This window comes from Dermacentor variabilis, chromosome 8, assembly GCF_050947875.1.
Source record: "Dermacentor variabilis isolate Ectoservices chromosome 8, ASM5094787v1, whole genome shotgun sequence".
Taxonomy (NCBI): domain Eukaryota; kingdom Metazoa; phylum Arthropoda; class Arachnida; order Ixodida; family Ixodidae; genus Dermacentor; species Dermacentor variabilis.
In genome coordinates, this window is record NC_134575.1 from 94,124,036 (window position 1) to 94,142,868 (window position 18,833).

At 47.1% G+C, this 18,833-nt stretch overlaps 1 protein-coding gene across 4 annotated transcripts in view; it reads right to left on the reverse strand.

The window, feature by feature from the left end:
• LOC142590415 (japanin-like) overlaps positions 1-18,833 on the reverse strand; it is a 160,837-nt gene that overhangs the window by 106,448 nt on the left and 35,556 nt on the right. For all 4 annotated transcript variants that reach the window (XM_075702511.1, XM_075702509.1, XM_075702510.1 and 1 more), the window contains exon 3: positions 11,496-11,639. In XM_075702511.1, the coding sequence (XP_075558626.1) occupies positions 11,496-11,639 (144 nt within the window). The remainder of the gene's footprint in view (positions 1-11,495; positions 11,640-18,833) is intronic.

Here is an 18,833-nt window from a genome sequence, read left to right on the forward strand (position 1 = left end):
GCAGGCTTAGGTTATGGCTGTACGTGGCTGCGCCATCGGCTGTTTAATCTCGCGAATTTCTAGGGTTAACTGCAGCACGACCGTGCGTAACTCTGCGCGTTCGCGTTGTACTGCTTCTAATGCCACATCATTAGGGTCCCTCTTATTGCTGGGTTCTGAGGCCGTAGCTCCCTGAGCCTCGCGTCTCAGTGAGCCCTTAACCGTATCTGCCTAGCTCACCTTGTCAGGTACGCGCAGCTCTTGGCGGCCGGCTTGCTTCAGACACCTCGAGCTCACACAGCCAGTGCTCGGTCCGGGGGTTTTGCTGCGCTCCCGGCTCCGGGACCTGCTCTGCTGGCGGGATGGAGGCCCCGCTGCCGAGCGAGACTGGGCCCGGCCTCGAGAGCGGGAGCGGGGGGCAGGTGGGAAATGTTCATCGTAGTACTTCTCTTGAAGCTCGAATTCACGGGTGCCCTTGAATCTAGTCCGTTCAACCGCCTCAAAGCTTCTACAATCGCCTGGCGTCTACCGACAACTTAAGCGGGGACCTTTCAAGAAAGGCTGCTGGAATGAAGAGTTGCGGGTTTGACAAAAGCCTCAACCGGGGCTCGCAGATGCCTCCACCTGCGCGCAATGTGGGTTGGCGGCGACATTTTGCATCTCTGCTAGTTGTGAGGAGACGGGGCGTAGTTTCGACGGTCAGACAGCTGCACGAACCGGCCGTACGCGAGCATGTGCGAGCATCAGTGCGCAGCTACCCGATATGGACTTCTCATCATGATAACGAAAGAATCGGTGAACTCTTTCTTTCTAAAGTTTTCATGAGACCCCACTGCGACTCTATTGTTAACTCTGTACATTTGTCCGGATGGTTTTAGATCACGAGTTTCATTTTTTTCAGCTTCTGCAATTCCTTGCGTGCACCCTATCTGTATTTGCGTGCTGTGACCATTTCTTGTCAATCGACGTAGATCATCTGTGAATTCAGAGCATATAAGCTGCTCGCAATACTTGATTTTTGTCTTTTAGAGTGTGCTTTCTGCGTGTCTTAAATTGGCATTTGGCTTTGTTTCTCTGTGGCACCTACCCAACAGCTCGGCTGTTAAGATAATGCAAGAATCAACTTATTTCAAAGGCCGGGAAAGTGGTTGCCTTGTTAGGTGCAGGCAAATGAGGGGGCACAGATCAGCCAGACGTAATAAGGAATCACCCAAGACAGAGAGGAACAAACTGACATATTGCTAGGAGACATGGAAACAGGACAGATAAACTAAAGAGAGATAGTACATTAGAGAGGTTTGCCGCGCCATGGTTACTAATCTCAGTTCAGGTTCTGCCCCACTGACAGTTCCAATGGTAGCACTTGATTCGAGCCGCAGTGGTAGGGTGGCGCTGGCTGAGGCGTAGCTCAGTCACATGTCGCTTTGACAGTAACGGAAGCCGTGGAGCAGCCCGACCTCAGCTGGTGAAGAACAGTGATGAAGGCCGTAGGGCGGCCTATCTCAGCAACCACAGCAGCCGGTGCGCAACTCGGCTTCGACAATCGCAGCACGGTGATGAACACCGCAGCACAGCTTGTCCCGAAAGCGTCAGGAGCCGAGACGAAGCCCAGCCATAGCAGAATGCACCAGGTAGCCTCGGAGGACCCCACTGTAAACCTAGGCGAAGCCCGGTTCAGCAGGGGCAGGTACGATGAGGTCGGGACGCGGCTCACCGCTCGATCCGCAGTGTACGGCGAAAGCTTCTCCTGCTGTCACACTTAAACCAGCTGGTCGGCCCCATCGCTCGAGCCCATATCGTGGGACCTGCGCTGAAATCACGCACGCACTCGCGCTTTTCGGCGCCGCAGAACGACACCAGCAATAGTTCCGATGCCGGCGCACTTCAAATGCCGTGCTCCTACTACACCTTCTCCCCCCCCCCCTTTTTCAAGAGCGACGAGGTGATAAGGTAGGCAGCGGCGAATGACAAACGTAGCACACGACATACAATACTGAGTTCGTCAAACTACGTACAAAAGATCTGCTAGCACAGTCATAGGTAAGTGTTAGGGTACAAAAATACGCTAAAACAACTGCATACGTTGTATATCTGTTGTCGATGTCAGACAGCCGACTTAGGTAGTCTGCACCGACGTAATCTGAACCCAGAATGTATTCCATTGGGATGTCGTAGTCCATTAAAAGTGAACTCCAGCGAGGTATTCGCGTGTGGATGTGCGGAGCAAATATACTTGAGGGGCTGGTGGTCGGATTGTAAACTGAAGCGGGGACCGTACAGGTACACGTGAGAATTCTGTATACCCAAAAGGTTCGCAAGGCATTCCCTTTCGATGGTTGAATACGCCCCTTCACGCGTAAGCAGTTTCCTGCTGGCGTAGGACAGTAGATGCAGCCGTCCATCATGTACTTGTAGAAGAACTGCTCACAAACGCCGCGATGATATGTCTGTGCGCAAAAGAAGGGGTTTGTCTATAGTGCTGGCTTTAAAGTAGGCTGTCCCGGCATATTGTCTTTGAGCTGTTGAAACTCATTCTCGTAATTGTCATGCCACTGGAGTTTGTTCGGGCTTCCTTCTTGTGTGAGCTTTATGAGAGGCTGTGTGACTTCCGCGTATTTAGGGATGAACTTCCAATAACAGCCGGTGAGTCCTAAAACGGTCGAAGTTCATTATTGCTGCCAACTCCTTTCGCTCACATGATTTCGTCCGAGGTATCCTTGAACGGTAGTAAAAGGCCTTGGCCAACAATGTAGCTTAAGAAATTTGTCTTTGGTGACCCTATCTCACTTTCTTATTTGGTGTGATGGTTAGATGCGCCGCACGCACACATTGAAATACGTGCCTTAATATTTCTATAGCTCCTCCCACGTTGTGGTGACTATGAGGACATCATCAAAGTAATAATAAACGTTGGGGATGCCACCAACTACTTTCCTCATTAGTCTAATAAATACGGCAGGTGCTGTTTTTTAAGCCAAAGGGCATGAGTTGGAACTGATGTAGGGCATAGTCGCAGCAAAATGCTGTTGCTTTTTCAACGCGTTAAGCATAGGAACCTGCCAGTGTCCTTTCTTGAAGTCGAACTTTGAAAAGTATTTCCGTCCGGTTACCTGTGCAAATATCACATCGAGACGAGGTATTGGTTCCGCGTCTGAGATTACAGTACTGTACAGCTGGCGGAAGTGCTTGACAGGTGCTTCATAACGATAGATGCTTGATAAGCACAAGTCGACTTTTCTATTATGCCAACGCACAACATCTCCTGCACTTTTTTTTCCACGGCTTCCTTAACAGCGAACCGCATAGGATATTGCCGCCTATAAATGGCGGCGTCCGCCGTTAGTTTCAGCGCGCACTGTAAAACATCCCTATGCCCACCAAACCAGAGAATATGTGTGGATAGGTAGAAAGAATAACCTTGACTAGTCGTTAGTCTTCAGGAAGCCCAGAAAAATTGCTTGCATCAGTCACACGTCTGATTTTGCATGAGCTTAGGGTGGAGTGAATCCTCCGCGTCTTCGAGTTCAAGCTTGTCACACTTTTGTGTGACACAAGTTTGTCACAGTAGCTACGCTTTCTTTATACTTTCTCAGCATGTTTATATAGAAGAGTGCAGTCCTACGGCAGAGATTCACACCATAATCTAGGGGATTCTTCTTATCAACCACCATGAAAGGACCAGGAACTTTCCATGTGAGTATAAGTTTGTTAGATTCCGTGGGCAAAAGCACTAGACGTTAGCCACAAACTGCTAGTTCGCCCTTCTTCGTTCTCCGGTCATAGCAGCTCTTTTGGCGCTTGTGGGTTTAAATAAGCGCTTGAGCTGCGATGCCACAGGTGTGTTTCAATCGTTGGAGTAATTCCACGGTGCACTCATATGTTGACTTTGTAGCATCATCTAACCTAGGATTTATCGACAAGTCTTTCAGGCAGGTCATAGCTCCGCAAACACAACGCCTGTATTAAAACTCGAAACCCGAGTGCCCACCACGCCTTTGCACCATCTCTTGGTAAGCAAACAAAAGTGGTGATCCTAGCTTTAGGGCATTCCTGGCACATGCGGACGAAGATACGCTTCAGTGTGCCATTAAAGCGCTCCACTAGCCCATTTGCGATTGTATGGTCCGGGATTGTCGGTAACTGTTCGAGCGACAGTAGCCGGTTGAACTCTTTCATGACTGACAGCATAAAGTTTCAGCCGGGATCCCTGATAATTTCGCGTGGCAATCCCACTTGGTGAAAGATTTCGAGCTAGCCTTCTGCCACCCGTTCGCTCTCAATAGCAGGCAGCGCGAGAGCGTCCGGGTACTTTGTCGCAAAATCCACCATGGTGCAATATGTCGGCGACGAAGGGCCGACGGTGCTATTGATCAGGCGGGAAAAGGGTGGTTCAATAACAGACATCGTGCCAATTGGGGCACGGCCGACTAGATGACGAGGGAGAGTCCGATGGCAGACATCGCAGGGCTTCGTGAACTGCTTCGTTTCGATTGTATGCCTGGAAACTAAAATTCGGCGAGAATGTGGCCAGTTGTCTGGGATATCGCTTGATGACCTACGAGAATTCCCTCTTGTGCAAACTTTAGAACAGTCTCCTTCAGCTGTCTAGGTACAACAAGCCTTTCCAACTCTTTCTCACAAAACGGCTTGTGTCTTCGATATAAGACTCCTTCGGATAAGTAATAACGAGTCTCGCGATTGTTTTCCACAATTGTCTTATTGACATTCTCGCAACAACGTCGGAGGCACTCTTGATTTATTTGCAAGTCTTTGAGTGTCGCTTTGTCTATAATTGTGGCTGAGGGTTCAGTACCGGCAGATTGGTAGTGAGGCCTGCTGAAGTTCCCTATGCTGCTGCATCGCTATCACCCAGAAAGTCCATTTGGTGTTCGACTTGTCTGGCTAGCAAGCTGGAGTCTTCTTGTGACGCATTTCTCTTGGTGGACCGAAAGCTGAGGGCACTTCCCATGACTTCTATAACGACGCTGAAGGTACTCCGCCGTAGTACGTACTGACGAATTGGCTGGGTTGTCTACGCCTACCGCAGTGCTTTCTGCTTGGCCCAGTCTATGAAGCTGTTGTGGCGGATGTGAGGTATTGGATCTTACCGTTGAGTGCGGGAGTTGGCCGACGTTGAGGAGGATTTTGAAAACTGAAGGTTTATTTACAGTATTTAAAGTAATAACACAAAGTAATGAACAGTCATAAAGTCATTGACGGCCGGCAGCAAATCGGACGCTGCAGCCCGGGCCAAGAAGAAAAACCAAACGAATGAATAAAGGAATGAATCCCTTTATTCACGTAATTTTCGGCCAATCGGCAAGCCCGCTCAATTGTCGGCATTTTCCTCCAATGGTAGGCATCCGTGCAAGTGCCGTCACACTCGGCCCATGGGGTCGTTCCAAGGGCTTCACTGCCCGTTGCCACAGGCGTTGCCTCCTGGGCTGCAAGCGCTCAACTGGAGGAGACGGGTTGTTCTCGAACGACCTTTCAGAGCTGCAAAACAGCTTTGCTTGGGACCAAGATCAACTACCTGGAACCGTGCCAGGCTCCCGTTAAACTTTCCGGAAGAGTCAAGCAGGGGTGGAGACAATAGCTCGACGTGCAGCGCATGAGGTGGAGGTCGCCAACTTGACTGAAAGGCCCGAGAACGCGGTGGTTGCGCCTCTGTGCACCATAATAGGAAGGCCACGGCGAGTGGATGTGGTCGGGGAATTTGAGTGATGCCAGGAAAAGGGTCGGTATCCAACCGAGACCACCGGAGTAGCGGGCTTAACACATGTGACGTTCCCCAACACCGCTTCGTAGAGAGAGTTCTGCAGGCGCTTTGCCCACACAATACTGGTGAAGAACGGCGGCTCTAGGGAGACTGCTGCCTCTGGCAAATAATGTACTGCTGGGTCCAGCAAAAAAAATTTGGGTTTTTGTTCCTGTAATTTTTTTTATTTCAGCACGAGTCCTTGTCGTGCAGCATGTTTGAGCAGAATTACGGCCTTACCTTCAAGACATCCTTTAGTGGCGGGCGAAGCCCCTACTCCAGGAACAGTCGGAGTGCGTGTCCATATCGTATTCACGACTGCAATGGTCTCCCCGCCTTGATGCACGACGTACCCATATTCCGTTATCTTGGCAGGCCTACCAGTCGACAGCAAACAGAATGCTTTTTTTTCATTGCATTCTAGATGTTTCGGCAGACGAACCGTTTTTACCACTGGACAAGCTAGAACCAGATTTATTAGTTCCAGCCCTTGACCAACACTCCTATACACGACGGCCGGTCATATTGCACAAAAAAACATTGATTGTACGCTTTAACTGGTCGCTTCCCACGTTCTATATTGCGAATGCACCGTCATCCTATTTTTCCAAAGGTTGTCCTTGCCCAAACTAGACCTCGGCTTCCAAGAAGCCCCTATTCGGCATTCTGGGACAGAGTACTCAACTTCTTGCAGTTTCTTTCTTTCAAAAATACTGGCTGTCGGCAAAATGGTAAAGCTGAATCTGCAGGCTCGCCGAAATTGCCAGCATATGTGTGGGCACAGGTCAGATAGCCGTACTGAAAGGTTATCCAAGGCAGACAGGAACGAAGTTATAGACGGACAGCAGACATGGTAATAGAAGTATGAACTAAATACAGATAGCACAATAAACACAGGTTTGCCGCGCTATTGTCGCTATTCTCAGTGGAGATTATGCACCCCTCAGAGTTCCAATGGCTGTAGTTGAGTCGAGTCGCAACGATGTGGTCGCCTTAAGTGGCACGTAGCTCTGCCGCAAGTCGCTACGACAGTAACGCTAGCGGCGGCAGGTCAGGAACGTCGTAGTGTGGCCTATCTCGGCAACAACAGACGGCCTATCTCGGCAACAACAAACGAGGCGCAGCCCGTTTTCGACAATCGCAGCACTGCGATGAACAGCTTGTCTCGAAAGCGTCAAGAACCGGGGCGAAGCCCGGCCAAAGCAGGGCCCACCAGCTAGCCGCGGAGAACAGCAATATAAACCGGGGCGAAGCCTAGTTCAGCAGGTGCAGGTACGGTGACGTCAGGACGCGGCTCACCGCTCGATCCGCAGTATCCGGCGATAGCTTCTCCTGCTGTCCCACTTCGATCAGCCTTCGGCCACGTCACTCGAGCCGATTTCGTTGGACCCGCGCAGAACTCACGCGCACACTCGCGCTTTTGCGCCCCGCACATCAACACCAGCGCTAGTTCCGATGCTATCGCACTTGAAATGCAGTCCTCGTACAATAGGATAGGTAATGTACAATCTTCTGACAACTACAGACCGATTTTCGTTACAAGCATAGGGTGCAAATTATCAGAGCAGGTTATCTATAGATACCTAACCATTATCCTCGAATAAAACTTATTGTATACTATCCACTAACACGGCTTCAGGAAAAGTTGTTTTTGCGAAAAATAACTCCCCTCCCTCACCCGCAATATATTTTCTGCATTTCACTTGACCATTCCAGCTTAATCCACTGCGTGTTCGTCGATGTTGGAAAGCCCTCGACTCCATTTTCCATCAGCTAGTACTGATGAAACTCAGCGTAAATATTTTCAATACGAATCTCTCACAATAGATTGAACGATTCCTGTCCTCTCGCGCGTAGTTCGTGCAACCTAACAGCCATAACTCGAACAGCTCTGCTGCAACATGCGGCCTCCCCAAAAAGGTCCGTGCTGGACCACATACACCTCAGCATATAGACAAATGAACTAGGGAACGACATTTCAACTTGTGTAATATTTTTAGCTGCAGATTGCGTAATTTCCCGGGAAATATTTAAACCCCTGCTAACGTCACCTTTCAGTCAGACTTAGACATAGTTTCTGCATGGCCCACACATCGCAGATGGAACTGAATGTAAAAAAATGTAAATAATGATTATTCTAAGATAAAATTTAGACATAAAGACTTAATCTCAAGGCACCGTAGCTGAACCATTGTGTGGCTCGAAAAGACGCCATGACTCGGCAAGAGGGCCACCATATCTACTTATCGCGGCAGCAGTCTCATAGTGTTGACAACGTGCTCAAAGTCATGCATAAGTTTGTAGGCAGTACTTTCCACCTGAAGTAAAGACAGTTTCCTGCTTTTTTTATTGTTAATGTGTTTACTCGGGTGGTTAGGCTCTTACGAGCATCTTTTTTAAATACAGAAGCCATTGAACAGGCTTCATGAGTAGTGAATGTGGATACGTTTGAGGAAGGACAACCCGTATTATTCAAACGTTTAAACTGTACAACCCAATGTTAGTCAGCGAGACTTTCTTTGCCTGTCTCTCTCGGGTTTAATGTGGCGGACAGCTGCTGCTTGCTGTGTACCAAGGGAAACTTAGCCGATGCCGAAGACATGCAAGAAAATGGGGCGACTTAGTGGGCGGACCATAAGACCAGTGGTCGAGAAATGCAATATTCTCAAAGTTTAACGGTTGTTTAACGCCATCTGATTCTGGAAGCAGAAGCAGAACGGTGGGTCTAGAATTGATGTGCAGAAAACTAAAGTAATGTTTAACAGTCTCGGAAGAGAACGGCAGTTCACGATAGCTAGCCAGGCACTGGAAGTGGTAACGTAATACATCTGCTTAGGGCAGGTAGTGGCCGCGAATCCGGATCATGCGACTGAAGTAATCAGAAGAATAATAGTGCATTTGGGGTGCATTTGGGGGTGCATTTGGCAGGCATTCTCACATCATGAGTAGCAGGTTGCCATTATCCCTCAAAAGAAAAGTGATGAATAGCTGTGTATTACCAGTACTCACATACGGGGCAGAAACCTGGAGGCTTACAAGAAAGGTTCTACTTAAATTGAGCATGACGCAACGAGCTATGGAAAGATGAATGATGGGTGTAACGTTAAATGATAAGAAAAGAGCGGATTAGGTGGGGGAACAAACGCGAGTTAATGGCATCTTAGTTGAAATCAAGAAAAAGAAATGGGGGGGGGGGGGGGGGGGCATGGGCAGGACATGTAATGAGTAGGGAAGAAAACCGAAGGCCATTAAGGATTACGGACTGGATTCCTAAGAAGGGAAACGTAGCAGGGGGCGGCAGAAAGTTAGGTGGGTGAACGAGATTAAGAAGTTTGCAGGGACAACATGGCTACAATTAGCACATGACCGTGGCAGTTGGAGAAGTATGGGCGAGGCCTTTTTCCTGCAGTGGGCGTCACCAGGCTGATGATGATGATGCGGATTCTGGAAGTAGTATAATAAAATACGGGGCAGAGCCGGCCCCATATTATTCCCAGACTATCATATGACATTAAACACGCACACCTGTAGTATGTGAACCAAGCTTCACTGTCACTTTTTTTGTATTGCATGCCGTGTCTCGGTGTGTAGACATAGCGGAGAACTCAAAGGTTAGCCACAAAGCATTGTTGTGTCGTTTGCATGGGTGAGATTTCAGATGAGTCACTTGCGCAGCGGCCCTCTTTTACATGTCATAAACTGTTTTCTGATGGCTAAATGGCAACTAACGCACCTATATGAATGTCTTAATTAGAAAATGCAAGTCATCATGTGTTTCAAAGGTACAGTCGCATCATACGACTTATATTCCGCATACCTCAACACACTCACTCCTTATACGCAGTTATACCCTAACCCTGAGGCTAAAGGCTGTCTCACTATGACGGAAGCCGCCGCGGGTATGAATACACGCTCGCATGCCGACCAGCACAACCATTCATTTCGTTCAGAGAATGCAGAAGCCCACAAACATAACCTCTTCTTTTAAACAAAACGATGTGATAGTAACATATCACCCGCCATGGTTGCTTAGTCGCTATGGCTTTGAGCTGCCAAGCATGAGTTCAAGGGATCATAACCCGGCCACGGCAGGCGCATTTCGATGGAGATAAAGTGCGAGAATATCCATGTACTTGGATTTACTCAGTATACCATAAATATGATCGCTTAGCGCCATCATGGCAGGACGGAAGGGGGACAAGGGAAGCTCTAACTTTTGACTGTTCATTCTACATTGTATAACATCCAATACATACACGCAGGCGAACGCGCACGGTTTAGCATGCTTTTTACAACCGTGTTTCTTGCTACCATCAGAAAGGATGCGTAGACCCAGCTGGGTGAGCTTGCATGGCACAGAGAATGCGACTGGCATCCCATATCTGTCTGCGACCTTCCTTAGGCTGCGGGATACACGATGCACACAAGGCAAGACCTCCAGCCTTACCGTTCTCTACGCTTGCTCAGCCCTTCTCGTGTGTTCGTCGCTCTTGAATTTTTGGAGGCGCGACTCGGCAACGGCCGTAATTAGCGCGCGGGAAGACCCAGCGGAAGAGAGCCAACCAAACTGATTCTGAAAGCTTGCCTGCATAGCGTGAGGGCACGACCGTACAAGAGCAGACTCAAAGCAAACTTTAGCAATGGCTCTCTTAAGAGTCTTGGAATGTGCCGACTCATATGGCAGTAATCCTTTCGCCAAGAATTGTTGCAGGTGTTTCACATTAAAGAACGATGTTAGTCCTCTATTAGCAACACATCAGTTTTACTTTTCGATGCATAAGGTTTTCTGATAGCCCGCTGTGATTAAAATGTTGCGGGATTGAAGCTGTTCTATATGTTGCGCATTCGCTTGCGTGTATATATTGAATGTTATACAATATGGAATAATAAACAGTCGAAAGTTGTCGCTCCCTTGTTGCCTTCCGTTCTTCCTCGTTTGTGCCAAGCGATCATCTATTGGCTACTGAGCAATATGAATCGACTAACCCAGCAACATGTACTTCTGAGCTACTTAGATTTAGGTGCAAGTTAAGGAACCCCAGGTAGTCCATATTATTCCGGAGTCTCCAACTAGGGCGTGCCTCATAATCAAATCCTGATTTTGGCACGTAAAACACCATATTTAATTTTATTTCTTAATTTACCATGTTAGATGGCAGCTGCATGATGGAAATAGGCTATTTATAATGTAATAGAGTATTTACCAAACTGTAACATTGCTTTCGACCAAGAGACTAATTATTGGCCCAGTATCTGCATCCGTGTACCTTCGCGCCTGCAGAATAAAAATTTAATTGCGGGGTATTACGTGCTAAAAGCACGATCTGATTATGAGGCACGCCGTAGTCGGGGACTCCGTTAATTTGCAGCTCCTGGGGTTCTTCTTTAACGTGCACCTAAGTCTAAGTACACGGGTGCTTTCGCCCCACCAAAATGCGGCCGCCGTGGCCGGGATTCGATCACGCGACCTTGTGCTCAGCAGACAAACACCATAGCCACTGAGCAACCACGGCGGATTTGCGCCCGCGGATATTTAGAATTCGTAGGGCAGCATGTTAACGTGTGTGCGCTCTCATTATTTTATAAAACTCAGCAAAACCATAACATACGATTGTTATTAAACGGCTCTTTCCTGTTATTGAGAGCCAGTTTTGGTATCACAGATTGGGGTGCAACAGCTACACTTGTATGGGCTGGAAAAAGTGTGATCAATCTAACACAAATAATGTAGTAATAGATACCTGTAGTTTTTGCTTACCTGCTCATAAATCCTCATGAACACATATCGTTTGACGCAATTGCCGGTCCGGCTGGCGAACATTGATCTGACACACCTTATCCCCGAGCGGTTTAACGAGGAGGAGTATCCCACGAGGTAGAGATACTCTGAGCTGTTTGCAGGCTGCCAACCGAATAAAAACAATGTAATAGAGTAAGGAAGCGCACAGGTGCATAAGAACAGGTACGTAAAGGTACAGGTACGTAAAGCAGGTACGTAAGAACAAAGTTATCGTATTGCGTATCGCAAGAGGTACACAGGAATAGGCGGTTACCTGTGGAAATTATTTGATACGAATGGCATTGTAGACTTGTAGACGACCTTCTATTGGTTATGGATGGATGGATGGATGTTATGAGCGCCCCCTTTGGAACGGGGCGGTGGGTTGCGCCACCAAGCTCTTGCTATTATACTTCCTAATATCCTACCTAGGTTAAACAATAAAAAGATAAAGATGAACTATGAACTAGGAGCAGATTGGGTGAGGGAACAAACGCGAGTTAATGACATCTTAGTTGAAATCAAGAAAAAGAAATGGGCATGGGCAGGACATGTAATGAGGAGGGAAGATAACCGATGGTCATTAGGGGTTACGGACTGGATCCCAAGGGAAGGGAAGCGTAGCAGGGGGCGGCAGAAAGTTAGGTGGGCGGATGAGATTAAGAAGTTTGCAGGGACGGCATGGCCACAATTAGTACATGACCGGGGTTGTTGGAGAAGCATGGGAGAGGCATTTGCCCTGCAGTGGGCGTAACCAGGCTGATGATGATGATGAACTACCCCACCCAAATTTTCTGATCCCCTTTTTCGAACTGTGCTTTTGTACGTCTCCGTTTATTGTCGTTTCCCCACTTTTCTTCCACCAATCCCACAATCGCCTGTTACTAATGCCTATTGCGTACATGTTTTTTCCACTGCTCTCGCTGAACCCAAGTGCTTCAAGGAGGCCAATGGCGCCTAAATCGACCGCTGGGTAGACGCCTTCACATTCTAATAAAACATACTCTACAGTCTCCCTAGCTTTACCACACCAAGCACATGTTTCTTCTTCCGTCTTATATCTCGCTTTAAAGGTGTGTGTTCAAGGCCTCCCGATCTCGCTTCGAGAAGTAATGAGCTTCCCTCTGAGTTATTATAAATTGTTTCTTTCCTGATTTTGTTTTTTCTGCTTAAGTAGTTACTTATGGCAGGTTCTTTTTCCATTGCCGCCACCCATGCGATTATTACAGCCTCACTGGCTTTCCTCTTGACGTTCTTTGTTGCTGTGTTGCCCATCCTACAGGTCGCACACTTGCTGGTAAGCTTCATATTTCTTTCGCTCCGCTTTAAATCAATGTTTTTCCTGTACAAATACCTCAGCGCTCTGCCAGCCCATGTACTTTCTTCCATATTCCCCCTTCGTTCTTCATTATGAATTTTAATGCGAGCTTCCCTCACTTCAAAACTAGTCCAGCCCATATCACGCAGCACAGCTTCATTTGTAGTCTTCCCGTGAGCGCCCAATGCGAGGGGACCCACTGTCCTTTGGTTACCGTCGAGTCCGGATTGTATCCCAGATTTAAACAAACAACCGCATTTCCAAAAGGAAGTCCTGGAACCATCACACCTTTCCACATACCTCAGAGGACCTCGTACCTATTGTATCCCCATAGCGATCTGTGCTTCATTATACTGCATTTCTCTTCCCCTTCATTGTTAGTTTTTTCTGTGTTTCCATATATCTATTGGCTTCGTTTATCCATATATCAAGATATTTATATTCTGTTCCCCGAGGTATTTCTGGCCCTGTATCTCCACTGTCTGTTCACTGTTTTAATTGAATACCGTAACACCGGATATTCTAACACTAAATTTCAAACTTAAGTTGTTGCCTTCCTGACCACAGATAATTAGTCAGACGTTGCAAATAAATTTGCTTGTTAGCTAGCAATTGTACGCTCCTGTTTGTATGAGATATTAAACCCGATATTACTTCCATCTAGCACCCTCTCCATCCTCACCATAAACAGCATAAACAGCAGCGTGGATAAAAGGCATCCCTGCCTCTGTCCCTTGTTGAAGTGAACTTTCTCCTCGCTCTTCATCCCTTCCTATGCTACGCAAACGGTATTTTCTAGGTAAACCTCTCTCAAAAGCTGTAGACAATCGTCACCTAAGTCTTCCCCTTCCAGAATATCCCGCAAAATGTTGTGGTGTGCGTTTTCATAGGCTCCTGTAATGTCAAAAAAGGCCACATCTAACGGCCTGCTTTCTGCTTTTGATATATAAATACACTGAGTAAGAACAAATAAGTTATCATCTGAACGCCTACCTATTCTGAAGCCATTCTGAAGTTCTCCCAAAATGCCATTATTCTCTGCCCATGCTTGAAGCTTTAATTTGATTGCCTGAATTGCTAGACTGTATATTACCGATGTAATGTTCAATGGTGTATACGAGTGAATTTTTTCACCCCCTTACCTTTATAAATTAAATTCATTCTACTTTGTCGCCAACTTTCTGGTATTCGTCTAACTTTTAAAGTTTTTTCCTCTGCTTTTGTCAGAGCTTCCTTACTTTTTGGTCCTAGTTCAATAATCAGCCTAACGGGAACCTCGTCTAGCACCGTAGCTGTGCGCTTAGGAATTTTCTCTTCCGCTTTCTTCCAGTTGAAATTTTTCAGCATCAGCTCCTTTTCCACTTAGGTCTCTTTCATGCTCTTTTTTTCTTCAAGTACAACCTCGTCATTAGCTTGGAAAGATTCGGCTGTTATTTTTCGGATGTAATTTATTGCAGATTCTCCTTCCTGTCTGTTTTCATCTTCGTCTAGTATATGTTGTATTGTTGTTGACTTCCTGCCTAATAATTTCATGCGGTTTCAAAATATTCTAGGTGCGGTCTTCTTTTTTTTACGTATTTCTGACAACCAACGTTCATCTTTTATTTTGCGTGCACCAGTATATGAAAAATACAATTCTTCTCCAGATATATTTTCCATTGGCTGGTTACTTCCTACTGTCGCAACTACGCCTTCTTTGCCTCCCTGTGCTCTCGAGATGCTTTCTGTCGTTCGGCGATCGCTTCTCGTACCTCCGTGTTCCACTAGCTTTTCCGTTTCTTTCTTTCTTTCCAACGAACATGTTGTTTCTCTTTCCGATTTCTGTAGTTATTACACTTAGAAGCTCACCATATTCCCACTCTTCACCATTTGCCAAGTTCTTCTCCGACTCTAGTGACCATATTTGCTATTTTGGCCATTTTGCGCTTTTTGCTCGCTTTCCCAACTACATATCCCATTTTCAAAATGATGCCTTTATGGTCACTCCCTACGCTGCTATGCCGTTCCTCATCAATGACCATTTCTCTCAACTTATCATGAATTCCTTCTGTCATCAGACAGTTTTCAATGGTTGATTGCCGGTTTAACACATCCCACATGATCTGTCCTTCACAATTAGGCTCTGTGGTCACGATAATGACGTTATGTTGCTCACAAAGGTCTAGCATTGACTTCCCGTTGTTGTCGGTATAGCCATCTAAGTCCTGTATTTGGGCATTCATGTCACCTAATAGGACAATTTCAGCACCATACCCGAAACCCTTAATATCTGCGCTTATGCACTCCACAAACTCTTTATTCTTCTCTGTGCAAATTATTTCCGGTCCACAAATACGTAACGCCCAGCCAAGTTTTTTCCCACTCATTGTACCTGATAACCAAAGATGTTCTTGACATTTTGAATTTACTCTTTTCCATTTGGCTCCCTTATGGATGAGCATTCCGACCCCCCCTCCCTTTCTTTCTAACTTTGTTCTGTTGCACCCTTACCAAACATAATTCTCAATAACTGGGGGCTTTTCTGAGTCTCTAAGGTGCGGTTCTGTAACCGCGTACACCCCTATTTGTTCTCTATGTAACTGCTCCTTAATCTCTGCCCACCTTTCCTTTATTCTGCCGCCCTGCATGTTTATGTAGTCTATTGCATAGCGAGCTCTTTTTCTTGCTTTCCTAATTTTTCTCTTATCAACGGCGATGCTCTTCTGAAGTTCTCCTAGGGGACCTTCTTCATTGCTATCTACTCTGGCCTCCTGAGCGCCCGCGGGCCCCCTAAAAAGCAACAGCGGACCACCAAGTCACCAGCCCACATCTCGTGCCAGCCTGTTATTGAAGTGGATCCCGTCTCGTTTAAAACCACCACAACTTCTCACTTCTCTGTTTACTTCGACAGCCTCAAAGCATTTCTCTCGGCTCATTTTCCATATTGCCTTATTAGCAGCCACTACGGCTCTTTGTACGTGACTGTCACGTACAGGCACCTCCGGCACCGTCCACATCACCATCTGCACATGAGGGGATAGCTGGCGCAGTCGTCCACCCTCTTCGCCAAGCGCGGGGCTAGTCCAGTCTCTTTCAGGTTTAGGACGTCATTTAGCCTACCTGCTACTATCACAAGGTTGCGCAGTTCGGCATTTTCTGAAAGCTTTTATTTTGTTCGCTCCATGACAGAACTCAATCTCTGCCCTGAAAATGTCCCTACCGCCACTCTTTTGTCGCCTTTCACCCTCTCCACAATTGCTTTTGAGCACCCAGCCAGGTTTGAGTCGCCGGCGATAATCACCCTTTCGCTCTCTCCTCCCTCGCTCGGCTTCCCTTTGTCCTTTTCCGCGTGATTCGGACTCGACAAGGGGCATAGTCCCTTGGTTTGCTGCTTTTTCCGCGTGGCAACCTCAAGGTAGGTGCCGCTCTTTCCAGCTAACCCTTCATCACGCTGCATGCATTGCACGTACTTCGCTTACGGTCTCTCGCCTGTCGCGTAGGGGATCAGAATTCCATTGTCATGCACATTCTCGTTCACAACGGCGGCCCTGTTCAGCTTTTGTTCGGCTGCTTCAAGTCTCTTTTTTACTACCTTCCGTACATCACGCTCCCTGTTTAGCTCATTTCTGAGCCCTTGCACCTGTTTGAGAAGCGATTCCGGAAAACCCTTCATTTTCTGCAGCCTAGTATCGACATCACATTGTGTGCCGGTTGATTCGATGCTCTCTCCATTCTCATCCGTCTTCCCATCTGCCTTGAGGGAGCCCACGCGCACTGCTTGCTTTCCCCTTTTTATCGCCATGCATTGCACGGCTTTTTGCAAATACTACAATACTATAGTAATGCTACTACTGATGCAAATACTATAATACTATATCAATGCAGAGCGCGTGCCTTTTAGCAAAAACCGATACGCACAGGATCCAAATCCTCAAAATGTCGCAAAGCAACTCTCACCACTGTTTCAAAAGCAATCAATGCCGCCGAGGCCGAAGGTATGACACGCTGTCGCACGCGCTCAACCACGTGGCCACGCTCTCTCTTTCCTACAAAAACACGCACAGTAACACCACTAATTGTTATTTCTCTTTTCACTTCCAAGCTACCATTTAAAGACTACAAACACTCAACGTCCCACCTGGCTGCACGTGTTGGAGCACGTGGCACGAAAGAACGCTCTAACCATCCTGCAAAACCAAATGTACACGAAGCCCATCCGCACACCCGAAATGCGAGAGACAAAAAAGGAAAGAAAAAGAAAACCACCCAATTACTATCTAAAGGAAAAAAAACCGCAAATAAAACACACAAGCAAGCTCAAAGCACGCACAAAAACTTATTATTTTGTCGCCGCCACGGAACCCCGAAAAGCACGTCCATTCGCTCACATACATCCCGCTCACACTCCAACTCAATGATCGCCCCCTAGCGGCCGCACCGAGAAAGGTCCCATGCAGGTTCAAGCTTGGGGTGAAAGTCGGCCTCCTATCACGGCGTGCGCTGGATGACTCGTGGTTCTCAATTTGTCGCGATGCCCCAGCGCTCAAGTCCGAAAACAAAGAAAAGAATACGGATGTCGAAAGACTTTTTCTGTCCCATTATCGCGTAGTTGCAATGGGAAGACATCAATCTATGGTTTCATCTTGCGAATGAAGCTGACGATGCGTATCGGAAAGCGACTTGGATAATAAAATTCGCATTGGCAAAAGGGGACGACTGATACACTACGGGTTTGGTGGAAACACTTCCATAGGGACTTCTCTCTTCCCGGCGAGGAGGACATTGTTTTCACTACCTTGCTGGTATTTGAAGTCACGGAGTGGGTTTTGTTTAGGCAAGCGATTTAATAAACTATTTACTGTATTTTAAGCTTCATTTGGTTCCGTTCGTTTATAGCTACATGTCCCAACATTAGTGTTACTAATGCTTTATGCAGGAGCACATTCTCGATATTGTACTTTTGCCTGAAGCTAAGGTAGCAGGAATGATAACTGCCTTGGAAGGTCTCAAGGTGATCTGGACACTAGTTATGCCGTGAGGCGGCGTATCGTTTTTCATCGGATGCTTTATTTTAGTCGTGCAAGCAGAAAATTCTGTTTCCTCATTCAACGTGTCGTATTGTCAGTTTATTTTCTCGCAGAAAAATTTTGAAGCAACAGCAATCAGCGCTCGTCTTAGCTTTGTTGCGTTCGACCTGCGCACATCGCTGCTTGTTTGCTTTTCGACACTGTGCATACATGTAAATTCAATTATAACTGGCTCAGTTCGTTTCCAGGTCATGCATTTACTCTAATAGAAGTGACTTTGCCCACAAGAAAACATTCTCTCCATTTTGGAAACCTGTTGGAAGAAACTCAACTTTGACGGTTTGGTAGTTAATCATTTCTCGCGTTTCACTTAAGGTTTGAGAATTTCCGCGAGCGCCGGGTTTCTGCTGTGTTCGGAAGCACTAGCCCCACCTCGAACCCTGCGTAGTGCAAGCCCGAAGACGCACCCGTCATCGAACGCAGACAACCTTATCACACGTATCAACTAACTGTAAAAAGAAAGGTGTGGCGCCGACTCACAGACGGGACGATCATCTGTTTTTTTATCGCAAGAGACATTGACCAGGTAAAGTGACACATTTAGCCTCTGTGAAGAGTGTCCATAATTAGCTTCTGAAAACAAGGGAGACGTTACTGACTATGTATTGTGAGATGCTATATGTGATATACTACAGCACGAGTCGCCGTACGGAGTTGCCTATGAAGGTCGAGAAGAGTGGAGTCTATTATCTGTACCCGTGCAGCAAAGCCGCGCACAAGTGCTTGCACCTTTCGGAGGCCCGCTGCGAACAAACACCTCCATTTTTTAATTTCTGATTCTCTTGAAATGCTCTTTGACTTGAAAAGAAAATCTGATGTGGCTCGCTGGGCTTGCCCGACGTTGGCACGCACGGCACAACGATCTCCGTGGTTTCATCGCTGAAATCCTTGAGACCAATCAACATAATGTAATCGGCAGCAAGAACCTTTCGT